General features: G+C 38.9%; 1 protein-coding gene across 2 annotated transcripts in view; it reads right to left on the bottom strand.

Moving 5' to 3' along the window:
- Positions 1–10,627, bottom strand: part of CYTIP (cytohesin 1 interacting protein) — an 89,239-nt gene extending 78,612 nt beyond the window's left edge. The window contains exons 1-3 of one of the 2 annotated variants that reach the window (XM_012136806.5): positions 10,526–10,627; positions 9,526–9,573; positions 8,939–9,040 (exon numbers count right to left, since the gene is read on the bottom strand). In XM_012136806.5, coding sequence (XP_011992196.1) covers positions 8,939–8,941 — 3 coding nt within the window. In that variant the 5' untranslated portion in view covers positions 8,942–9,040; positions 9,526–9,573; positions 10,526–10,627. The remainder of the gene's footprint in view (positions 1–8,938; positions 9,041–9,525; positions 9,574–10,525) is intronic. The other variant, XM_042243833.2, reaches the window with a different exon arrangement.
- Positions 10,628–12,699: the final 2,072 nt, after the last annotated feature.

The raw sequence follows: 12,699 nt of genomic DNA, 5'->3' as shown, positions 1-12,699 counted from the left end.
GTGCGACCCCTCAGATGGCAGCCCACCAGGCTCCTCTGTCCCTGGGATTTTCCAGGCAAGAATACTGGAGTGGGTCGCCATTTCCTTCTCCAGATATAATACAGTTTTTACTTATTACTAATTAATTCAATTTTATTAAACATTATTTCTAATAATTCACTATTAGAAATAATGATTGCTATAAAATGTGAACATAAATCTTTGTCCACACAGTCATTTTTGTAGAACAAAATCCTTATATGAGAAAATATTGGTTTGAAAAATATGGCTGGTTTTAAGCCTCTTGATGATGGTGGTTTACTCCCTAAGTCGTGTCCGACTCTTGCGACCCCATGGACTATAGCCCGCCAGGTTCCTCTGTCCATGGGATTCTCCAGGCAAGAATACTGGAGTAAATTGCCATTTCCTTCTCCAAGGGATCTTCCCGACCCAGGAATCGAGCCCAGGTCTCTGGTATTGCAGGAAGATTCTTTACCAACTGAGCTATGAGGGAAGCCCAGGCTCTTGATAGATATTGCTAAATTAATGGCAGAAAACTTGCACATTAAATCGTTCATCCCTCCTGCAGAATTCCTGACAAACTTGATTATTAGCAGTTAAAAATCTTTGTTAAAAGGTGCTCTGTGAAAGCTGCTACCAAATTTTTGTTTTAATTTGAATTTTTGAAAATTTGTCCTTCTTTGAATACAAGAGAAGGTTAGGATTTTTCATATTTTATTAATTATTCTGTTTCCTCTTTTGTGATTTGCCTATAGATATATATGAAAAATCACAATTTATGTAATGTGTTAATAGCTGTTTGTCTTTTCATTTGGCTTATAACATACAGAAAATTCTTTCAATTTTTTATTCAGCAATCATTTCCTCTGTCATTTCCTTAATTGCTTTTAAGTTTAGAAAATATTTTTCTATCTAATGATCAGATAAATATTCAAATATATTTCTTCCAAATTATTTTGGCTTAACTATTTACACTTAGCTTTTTAATCTATGTGGAATAAAGTGGTTATTTTTATGGGTATTCACTAAACTGAATTTTTTTAACCTAAATACTCTATTTCCCCAAAATAGCATTTTAAATTACCCATCCCCTGTCTCACTGATTTATGGTACTTAATTTATCCTATTAAGCTTTTCTGTTATTCTATCCTATTTATTTTTATTAAATTAATAGCTCTGATCTTTAGCTTGTACTGGTTCTTGTTCTCAGGTTTCAACTCTACCCCTTACTAGTTATCTAGCAGTAGACTAGTTATGGCCTCTATGACTCAGTTTCCTTACCTGTAAAATAGGCATATCAGTATTACTCCCATCATGACACTGTCATGAAGAGAACATTGATTAATAAAATAAAGAACTTAGAACAATGTTTGGCACATAGAAAGCACCATAGAGTGTTGGCTATTACTGTTGTCATTCTGCGTTAGCAAGGCAAATCTTTTTTGCAATCCTGATCTTTCAAAATTTTCATACCTCCTTTATCGGTTTTTTAAAATAACCTTTATTTTCAAATGAAAATAGATTTCTTTTAATAAAAGAAATTTCTGATAATAAAAAATGTATGTCCATTATAAGAACATTTTTCAGAAAATGCATAAATATAATTTTAAATCACTTAACACCCACCACTCAAAATATATGTTGTTAATACTTAGCTAGGAATTTTTCAAATATTGACTCTTTATTAGTTGGGTACAACCTCTTATTTTGACAGAAGGTTGTTTGAGAGACCAAGGCACACAAAGAATGGGCATCTACAGCTAAATGTGAAAGAGTTAACATAATAGGCAAATGCAAGCTTTGCCCAAGGGGCTACATTTCGCAGAACCATCCTACATTGAATTTACCAGCTTCAATTTTATCTTTCTCTGCTTCTTTTAACCTGGTTTAAAGACCAACAAAAATTGTGAACACAAAAGAGTGTTCTAGGAAAACAGATCCCAGCTTTTGGGGAGTGCTTGGTTTTTCAGGTAATAATGAGTCACAGTAGACTTACATCATTCAGAACAGTAACTGTGGTGCAGAGTTTTCTGCGGCCTTGAGCTGACTGTACTATCAAAGAGAAGGCTTCCAGGAAGAGGTGTCTCTACTTACCCACCTGTGCTGCTGCCTAGTCATCTCAGGATCAGTATCAGCGACTATACAACACGGAGGATGCAGAAGACAGTGCAGCTATCCTTTGGTAGACATTCACTGTCAAAGGGGAGTCATAAAACACCATTCTGTCCCGTACAAAAGTGGAAAATCTGTTATCTATTTAGAAACCAGATTTCTCTATTTTGACTGTTTATAATAATATAATAATATTTTAATATAAATTAACTCTAAGCAGACTATCTTTTAGAGTAGTTTTAGGATCACAGCAAAATGGACCAGAAAGTACAGAGTTCGCATACGCCCCTTGTCCTCATACACACACAGCCACCCCCACCACCAACATTCCACTCCAGGGAATTTGTTGCCAGTAATGAACCTGCACCAATGTATTATTATCACCCAAAGTCCAGAGTTCATATTAGGGCTCACTTTGTGTGCGTACATTCTGTGGGTTTGGGTAAGTACCTAATGACATGTATCCACTATTGTAGTATCATACAGACAAATCTCACTGCTCTAAAATACTTTGTTCTCCACTGGCTCATCTCTCTGTATCCCCACTCCCTAGCAATCAGTGGTCTTTTCACTGTCTCCAAGTTTTGCCTTTTCCTGGATATCATATAGCTGAAATCTGGAATCAAACATTTTGTGGCCTTTTCACGTAGCCTTCTTTCACTTAGTACTATATATTTAAGATTCTTCCATGTTCTTTCATGGCTTGATAGCTAGCTCATTTTTTAGTACTGAATAATATTCCATGGTCTGGAATACACAGTTTATTTGCCTACTAAAGAACATTTTGGTTGCTTTCTAGTTTGAGCAGTTATGAATAAAACTGCTTAAACATTCATGTGCAGGTAATAATGTGGATGTAATTTTTCAGCTCATTTGGATAAATACTAAGGATTGCAGTTTCTTGATTCTATAGTAAGTATATGTTCAGTTTTATAAGAAACTATCAAACTGTCTTCCAGAGTGACTGTATCATTTCTAATTCCCACTAGCAATTAATAAGAGTTTCTGTTGCTCCCCATCTTGACTAGTGTTTAGTGTTGTCAGTGTTTTATATTTTCACCAGTCAAATAGATGTGTACTGGTATCTTACTGTCATTTCAGTTTGCAATTCTGTAATGAGATGATGCTGGGCATCTTTATAAATGCTTATCTGCTATCTGTATATCTTCTTTGAAGAAGTGTCCATTTTGGATCTTTTGTAATTTATTAATCAGCTTGTTTTTTTATCATTTGGTAGACGTTCAAGTTTATTTGTATATTTTGGATAGCTGTCTTTTATCAGATATGTCTTTTATAAGTATCTTCTCCCAATATGTCTGGCCATTTTATTTTCTTGACAATATCTTTCACAGGTAAGTTATATAATTTATATCAATTAATTTTTGCCCCCAAGAGTACACAATGTAATAGGCTATGGAGGGCAAGTTTTCCTCCTACCCCAGATGTGACCTGTAGAGTCCCAATAGTGAGATAAAGAAGATGGATAACTAACAACTGAAGCCACCATCTCCTCCAAGGCTAACTAAAGTGAAAGTGAAAGTCACTTAGCCATGTCCAACTCTTTCTGACCCCATGGACTATACAGTCCATGGACTTCTCCAGGCTAGAATACTGGAGTGGGCAGCCATTCCCTTCTCCAGGAGATCTTCCCAACCCAGGGATCAAACCCAGGTCCCCCGCATTGCAGGTGGATTCTTTACCAGCTGAGCCACCAGGAAAGCCCAAGAATACTGGAGTGGGTAGCCTATCCCTTCTCCAACGGATCTTCCCATCCCAGGAATCAAACTGGTGTCTCCTGCACTAAGGCACAGGTGAAACACTCTGATGCTCTCCACTGTCATTCATACTGTGCCCTCTCCTTCCCCAGTTGAGTCTAAAAGGAAGACTGAAATGGAAAAGGGAAGCAGAAAATCGTCAAAGCTGTGAGGTAGCCTTGGTAAGGGTGGGAAGGGAGTGATGATTGAAGTTTTTGTCTACACCTCTCGCCACTGAAAAAGTGCAGCAGCTGCCAAGAGAACCATTCTTAAAACCAGAGAAGAGTGCCTACCGTAAGGGAATGCTGCCATTTCATGTCTAGATTTGACATCTGTAGTAGGTGGTGGCCTTGCTAATCCACCCCACCCCCACCCCGTACCTATTTGAACAGAAGGAAAAATCGAGATGTAGAGAAGAGAGAAGACACAGTCCTGGAGCATGTTTCCATGCGCCAAGTGAACTCAGGGGAAGTAGCCAGTTTGTGCTCTCTTACCACGTTCCATGCGTGAGGGCTGGCTGCTGAAGGAGCAGACCTCAGCATCAGGAGGCTGAGTGGCTCGCAGGCCTTCCTGTGGCAGGATTTCCTGTATCACTGACTGTCCACTGAAAACCCTTCTATGGATGCCTACCATCCAGAGAGCTGGCCAGTTCACATTAACCAGGAAAAGAGCCAAAAACTTACACAGAAGAACTACAGGTACACTATTAAATGTGAAAGACTTGTCCTCTTTTCTTCTCCTTCCTCCCTGCCCCAAATATGAAACTGTAGTAGCCTAGAAATGGGAGAGGGTATAGTATCCCAGAGACATAACACAGCCCTGTCCTTCTGATCTCCAAACCTTACTTCTGTCCTGTGATACTGGTGGAGGGTAACATTTTCAATTGGATGAGATTGAGTTTTTACAGCACAGAATCGGTTTTGTTTTTGTTTTACAGAAAAAGAAAACTGACCAAGCCATCATGGTATCTGCTCAAAGAAAAGCGAGATTTGACAAAGCTTAAGTAATTAGAGAAGAAAAAAAAACTGTTACTTTCATGCAAATGCCCTAGGCCAGTTCAGACTTCTCAGTAAACTCATTACTCAAAGTAAACAAAATAATATAATATTACCATCAAGAACAGAAGTGCTTCATTAAAATGATCATAAGTGGAAAGTGAACAAATAGGACACTAATATACTTTGCATTATATTTATGAATAAAAATTAGGAAACAATTAAAGAGAAACTCTACAGGATTATTATGAATGCAGTTGTACAGCAGATGTAAGGTATATTAAAGGAGTAGAAGGGCTTCCCAGGTGGTGCTAGCAGTAAAGAACCTGCCTGCCAATGCAGAAGGTTTAAGAGATTCGGGTTCAGTCCCTAGGTTGGGAAGATCCCCTGGAGAAAGGCAAAGCAATCCACTTCAGTTTTCTTGCCTGGAGAATCCCATGGACAGAGGAGCCTGGTGGGCTACAGTCCATAAGATCGCAAAAGAGTCGGACACAGCTGAAGGGGCTTGGCATAATGGCACAAAAGGAGTAGAAACATGGGTTTTGGAATTAGGAAGACCTAGGTTCAAATCCTGACTGTGCTGTTTGCTGTCTCTGTGACCTCTCATAATCCTCCAGGGAAATGGTCACAAGGTTAACCTCATTAACCTTAATTAACAAGGTTAGTATAAGGATGAAAGATGAAATGTGATGACTGGAGTGGGTAGCCTTTCCCTTCTCCAGGGGATCTTCCTAACCCAGGGATGAAGTCCGGGTCTCTCACATTGCAGGTGGATTCTTTACAAGCTAAGCCACAAGGGAAGCCCATAATACCTGTCAGCTGATAGGCATTCAAAAAAATGTTACCGCTATTTCCTTCACTACTTATCATGACTGTCAATTTCACAGTTGTTTATCCAGAGAACTAACAGCATTAGTTAAAACATATTTAAGTTGAAATTTGAATTTGTGTGGAGAAAACACTAAAAATTTCATGCTGCTGCTGCTGCTGCTAAGTCGCTTCAGTCGTGTCTGACTCTGTGCTACCCCATAGATGGCAGCCCACCAGGCTCCTCTGTCCCTGGGATTCTCCAGGCAAGAATACTGGAGTGAGTTGCCATTTCCTTCTCCAATGCATGCATGCATGCCTGCTAAGTCGCTGCAGTTGTGTCTGACTCTGCACAATCCTATGGACAGCAGTCCACCAGGCTCCTCCGTCCACAGGGTTCACTAGGCAAGAATACTGGAGTGGGTTGCCAAAAAACTTCATAGTTCAGGGTAAACAAAATTCCTAAAAATAGCTCTCATCTGGTGACAACTTAGGTACTATAGTTAGGGACTACTTTCCAGATGAGAGAAATATAAAATGAAATGTTTAAAGTGTTGGGATTTGGCCCACCATCTACACCTTATCATCATGTATCAGGCCTAGAAGGACATTTAGAGAGGAGAAAGTGAAAGTGAAGTCGCTCCATCGTGTCCGATTCTTTGCGACCCCATGGACTGTAGCCTACCAGGCTCCTCCGTCCATGGAATTTTCCAGGCAAGAGTACTGGAGTGGGTTGCCATTTTTTTCTCCAAGGGATCTTCCCAACCCAGGGATCGAACCCAGGTCTCCTGCATTGCAGGCAGACGCTTTACTGTCTGGGCCACCAGGGAAGTTTAGAGAAGAGAGTAAGGCCCAAAGAAGCTAAATGACTTGCCTGCAGATACTTTGAGCCTACCTAACCCTTTCCTGTTCACATCCCTCATCTATTAACTTGTTTGCTGGTTCAGCCATACCTTACATTCAAGTGCTGATAAACGTCATCTTTGTCTTTTAATAAAGGCACCTAACTGGGACTTCCCTGGTGGTCCAGTGGCTGAGAGTCCATGCTCCTAATCCAGGGGGCTGGGGTTTGATCCCTGGTCAGGGAACTGGATCCCACATGCCGCAACTAAGAGTTCTCATACTGCAACTAAGACCTGGTATAGCCAAATAAATAAGCATTTTTTTTAAAGGGCACCTAACTAAGGAATCAGTCCCATTTCCTCTTCTCTTCAAGTGTCATCTTGGGAGAGAAACTGGCAGCAGCCATCTGCAAGCCAGCCAGCCAGTTCAGTACAACCTGACATCACAATGAATTACCAGAAAACGATTTCATTTAATGACAGTCTATTTGATTTGTGGTTCCTGTTTCCTTCCTCCCATTGACTGTTTCTCTCTTCATTCATCATTCCTTTGATGTAGGGTGGGTGGCAAAGAAGAACAAATCACTGAATTTGATACATTTCACTTTGTTCCATTTTAGACGTTTTTATAATGATTTTCCCAAGGAAAATCCATTCAACTATTGATTTAAATACTATTTGGGGATCAATTATAATTCCAATTAACTGTGCCATCTGTGTTGTTCATTACTATTCTCGGGAAACATTCACAATGGTGAGAAATTGTGTCTCCCAAGCTCGTGTTTATTCATCTTCTGGTTTAGAATCTATCTTCAGATGCTGTCCCTGGACCCCCAGGATCCAGGAACTAGCCTCCTGGTTGATCCTACCTTATATCTGCTGCAAACTATTTTCCTGGCTCCAGAGGAATTATCATTGACATTGCTTTCTCTCCCCACCACAAGAGGAAATGTTTACTAATTGCTTTATTATATGTCAGTCACTCTGCTAGGCACTTTGTATTGTTTCTTTAAATCCATGAGGTAGACAACAAGGTTGTCTCTTTCAAAAGAGAAGAATATAATTTCAGAAGCCACAAGGGTATTTGAACCCAGGTCTGGGCGCCACAGGCACTGCTTCTTTATCCGGGCTGCTTAGTCCCTCTCAGCACCAGGTGGCTGGTGGCTTCTGAACCAACAGTCCTCTGATGAGATCAACAAGCTAGAGAAACGCTATACATTCTTTCTCAAGAGTGATGTCCTCCAACACCTACCTTTTTACAAAGCAAAGGTTCCCAGGGGTACATATTCCCAACCCCTGCTGACTTCCTGAATCAGAATCACTAGAAGTAACAACGACAATCACTAGAAGTTCCAGAACTAGTCCTAGAACACTTTTCATCCTAAAAGTCTGAGATCCACTGCTCTTTCTTCTTTGACACCAAAACTGTCCTTTAATAAAGTTTTCTTGGAGACAATGTCCTGACCCCTGGTGGTTGAACCAAAAGTGTGATCGCCTTGATGAGCATTTGAGGGAACACTATGATCTGCTCACGGCTCACCCTCTGGCTGCAACTTTTTGAGTAAGTTCCAGCTGCCTCTGCCTGAGCTCTGATTACCTTATTCAGACCTGTCTCACAGAAAGTACATAAAGCACCTAGTTTGGTGATCTTTTTTTGTAGCAGCTACAAAAAGAAATACCTTTTTTGATCAGTAAGTTTTTTTGATTGTCTATTCTTTGCAGATTGTACAGAGCTAAGAACAGAGGCCCTGTCCTCAGAAAGGCTAATGTGGATATAGATAAGAAAATAACAAGTCTTCTCTACCTTTTTTCTTACACACACACACACACACACACACACACACACACACACACACGGTAAATTTCCATTAGCTGCCTTATCCTGTCTTCATCATTAGAATATCATATTTGAACTCTAGTGCTCAGTCCATTTAAATTTGGCTTCTCACCAATTTCCTCTTTCCTTTTCTTTTAACAAGAACCTTCAACTTTCTAAATCAGCCTATTTTATTGGTATTTTTCCTTTCTTGCAGTAACATCACACTCCTGTTTTTACTGGACCTTTCTAACTGTTGCTCAAAATTGTCTGGATGTCACAAATTCAACATTTGCCTGAAAGAAGACATCCCTGTGATCAAATCTACGGACCATATGCTATCAGAGAAAGTAGAAGAGATGTAGTAACAAGAATATCAGCCAAAGAGACCTAGTAAACAAGTAGAAGCTGAAAATATTTAGGAACTAAACCAGAAAGAACCAAGCAGCTCATTAAACACTTTCAATAAAGAATTCCCAACAATTATTCTGTCCATATTTTATTTATCTTATTATAAAACATTTCATTAGAATTTATTCATTTCCTCCCCTCCCCCACATCAAAGCCAAGAACATAATGAGAATCAAGCACAGATTTCAAAGTTGAACTTACCATAGAAGTTTAGCTGGTAAATCTCAGCCAGAGATCCCTCCTTGTTGCCACACCAGAGCTATAAGGTATAATCTGGTCTGCTCCAAATGAATTTACAGCCCCCTGCAATGCAATAAGACACTGACATTCCAAAAAGGAAATTCAATCTCACCCTAATTCATGCTGCCCTTTCTCCTTCTTCCTGAAGGGGGTTCCCATCTATTTCGGGACACAGGCAAACTGTTTAGTATAAAATACCTCACAAAAAGAAATAACAAAAATTCAGTAATGCCTGTTGATCCCTGAGCCCTGTACCAATGGAAAATCAAGGTTCTTCCTTCTATACTGAATTAAGTGGAGAAAAAAAAAACCATTTCTTATCTGAAGTCACTCCCATCTAAATGTTTCACATGTGGATTTTATGGGGACACTAAGTTTTCACAGTTTCAAATGCTACTTACTATAAACTAACTTCTAATTTTATTCCCCTTGCTTTTGTTTTCAGATTAATGAGTTCAGTTTAATTGGAAGAAACTTCCATAATTTGTTCTAAACAAAATTTAAGACCTTTTGTTTACTTCATGCTGTTCAACTAAAGTCAGACTTACCTGAGTTTTCCCTTTAAAGCAAAGCAGGCACCATTCATGTGGTCTGTCCTTTCAACAGAAAACCATGTTAGTTTTTTATCCACATAATATTCATTTCCAGTCCCTAGAAGCAATTTCTAGAGAGAGCAAATTTGCCACACATACAGCAAGTAGCATATAAATATGCATCATGAAAATTTTTCCACACACAGAGAAAACATCATGATTTGGTTTGGAAAACAAGTCATTTTATAAGTTGTGGAAAATAGGATCTGTTCCTGTCTTTAAGGCAAGATCTGCCACTGATAGACATTTTAGTTATTCTGTGCCTGTAACCAGCTTTCCCTGAATTACCTTGAGATATTCATGGGGTGTGATCAATTGCAAGTTCATATATTGTAACCTTAAAAAGAAAAAAACTCTTTTTCTTAAATTTGTTCATAAAGGACAGCTATGCTTAATAGCAAACAGTTTTGTTTCCCAAATCACATTTGAACTGTTTAATTATTGAGTTTCCAAATATCAAGACAATTTTTATAGCAATAAACACCTTGGAAAACATTGCAGCCTATGATTATCTATTGTGAGATAGAATCTCTCTTTTTCATCATCAAATATTTAAAAAATTTGTAGGGAAAGTAATCATAAAAGCTGAAATTTCTACCCATGTAAAAGAAACACATCTTGTCTGAGTTCCTTCTTATAAAACTATAGTATTTTCTACCAGTCACTATCAAGATTTTGTATTGTGTGTCTAAAATCATACACACTCTAGAATCCAGCTGCTTCGGCGTGTGCTCCCAATTGCCCCTATGACACCCTTTATCTCCCTTCAGGATCTAAACCGATGTATCCTCACAGATCAACCTGCCTGTCCCAGTAGTTTTTTGCATGGCTGACAAAGAATCTGCATCCTTCTATACACCAGTTGCTCTAAGTGTTATTAGGATCAGCCCAAATTCCATTTTACCAGAGTCTCTTGCAAAGTCTTAAATCTTTCTGGCATCTGCTCTGCCCCTACCTGTACTGCAGGGCTGGAGGTGGCACGAAAAAGGCAGTGGGAACGGTATGGCTGCCTTCTGGGAGATCCTGGCCCGGCACAGAGCTGGAGGAAGGCAAAGCCAAAGGAAGAAGAGGAGGAGGAATTTGTATGCCACTGCAAATGTGAAAGGGTGCCAAAAAAAACACCATTCTTTTTCCCAAGAAGTTCAAAGAGCTTTGCAAACATTAACTCAGGAGCCCAAGTAGTCATGCAGAAATTATTAATCTATTATGCCCTTAAAGTAATCACCGCAAGCAAAGCCATGAGGAAAGGGAGTCTATTCACTGTTTCACTAGACCTCAGATATTTATTGAGTACCTACTATGTGTGAGGCACCGAAGGCACAGAAACAAGCAAGACGGCCAAGATCTGTGCCCCACCAGGCTCTTATGCTAGTCCCCGGCCTTTGTTTGCCCAGTCAGAGTACAAAGCACCTGGCTACACTTCTTATTACACTTATTTACACTTTATTTTTGCCCAAATTGTTTAATGGGATGTGCTTCATCCTTCAGAATGCCTATAATGTGCTAAGTGCTGAGGAAACACACAAAAGATTACCTGTAAATCTAATTACGATGATCAGAGTTGGGGAGTACCAATTCAAAGTACTTTATTTTAAGAAGCTATAAACAAAGCTTTACTGTGAGTAGTCCTGTCTCTTGCAATGTTTATGGAATTACTATAGGCAGACAAAAAGAGTTAAGATCAGTATTATTATTCCAAGCAGTTTATATAAGTAATTTGACTCTAAAAAAGATTAATCAGATGAGCAAGCCTATTTGGTGAAGTGGAGAGGCTTTATCCATGGGTCTTTTTCTGACCTCTTTTTTGTTTTATGTGACAAAACAGCAGGTCAGATATAGAAAGTGACTTATGCCATTTCTAAGTATTTCTTCTTAGACAGCAGACTCAATATTTTAAGTTATATGGTTATCTATGACTAACTGGAACAAAGAGGCTGTTTTTTAAAAATGTGTGACTTTCTGATGAATCAAAAGGGATTTAAGCTGTTGTGTTTTTTAAATGCAAGATAAGAATTCTAGTCTGTTCTGGAAGTCTCTAACCCAGTTTGGATGGAACTTAGAGACCTTTGCAGTCCTTATTTAGCAACTTACACGTATGTTGAAAGTCAGAGGGAATTATAATACCACTTAAAACTCAACTTCCCTCCCTCATAAACACTTCTCTGACTAAACAGAATACAAGAGAGGATGGACTTCCCTGGTGGTTCAGTAGCTAACACTCTACAGTGCCAGCGCAGTGAGCCCGGGTTCAATCTCTGGTTGGGGAACTAGATCCCACGTGCCACAAGTAAGAGTTTACTTGCTGCAACTGAGTCCACAAGCCACAGCTAACACCCAGCACAGCCAAACGGATAAACAAATATTTTTAAAAAGAATGTAACAAGGAAATAATATTGATCTGTTACCAAGTGAATTATTTAATACACACAGCCCATGAAATTCAAACTCTTTATCTTATTAACTCAGTAGCCCCTACACTGGGCCCCAAACTACCAGTCCAGCCTCAGGCTCATCTCCCTATTATTCTCACTGCAGCATAGACTTCATAATTTTCACTATATCATACTTAATCACTGCCTTGAAGACTGCTCCCCACTCCCTCCAATACATGCATAATGAACTCTGCCCATCTGGAAAATTGTTCATTTTTTAAGATCAGATACTTCTAGTTACTTCTTCCCCAATTTTCACACCATTAGCTTGTTATGTATCTATTTATATAAGTATGTAACTAGAGCTTGCAAACTTCCTATAGAGAGAGAGTCCTTTGTATGTTCAATAACCAGTACTACAACTTTGTTAAAGCTGAATTTCCTACAAAACATCAATATAACACTTCCTGAAGCTGGCAAGGTGATGAATTAAACATGGGTTTACTTTGCAGGTGAAAGCACAAATGGGATGTCTAAAAACCCTTTATTATGCAGAGCTGCTAATAAAGAGAATAATATAAGTTAAATAAATTATTATGTTAAAAAATATACTATTTTCATTAAAAAGCTACTACAATAATATCAACATCATTGCCACTCAGCTTTTTACCCTTTAAATGAGCCAAGACCATATTCTATTCCAATTATAATAATTACACTGAAGAGAAAATGGTATGCTCATGGACTTGCTACAGAG

Source organism: Ovis aries, chromosome 2 (assembly GCF_016772045.2).
Source record: "Ovis aries strain OAR_USU_Benz2616 breed Rambouillet chromosome 2, ARS-UI_Ramb_v3.0, whole genome shotgun sequence".
Classification (NCBI taxonomy): Eukaryota; Metazoa; Chordata; class Mammalia; order Artiodactyla; family Bovidae; genus Ovis; species Ovis aries.
The sequence above is the reverse complement of the archived record's forward strand: the minus strand, read 5'-3'. Positions and strand labels throughout refer to the sequence as shown.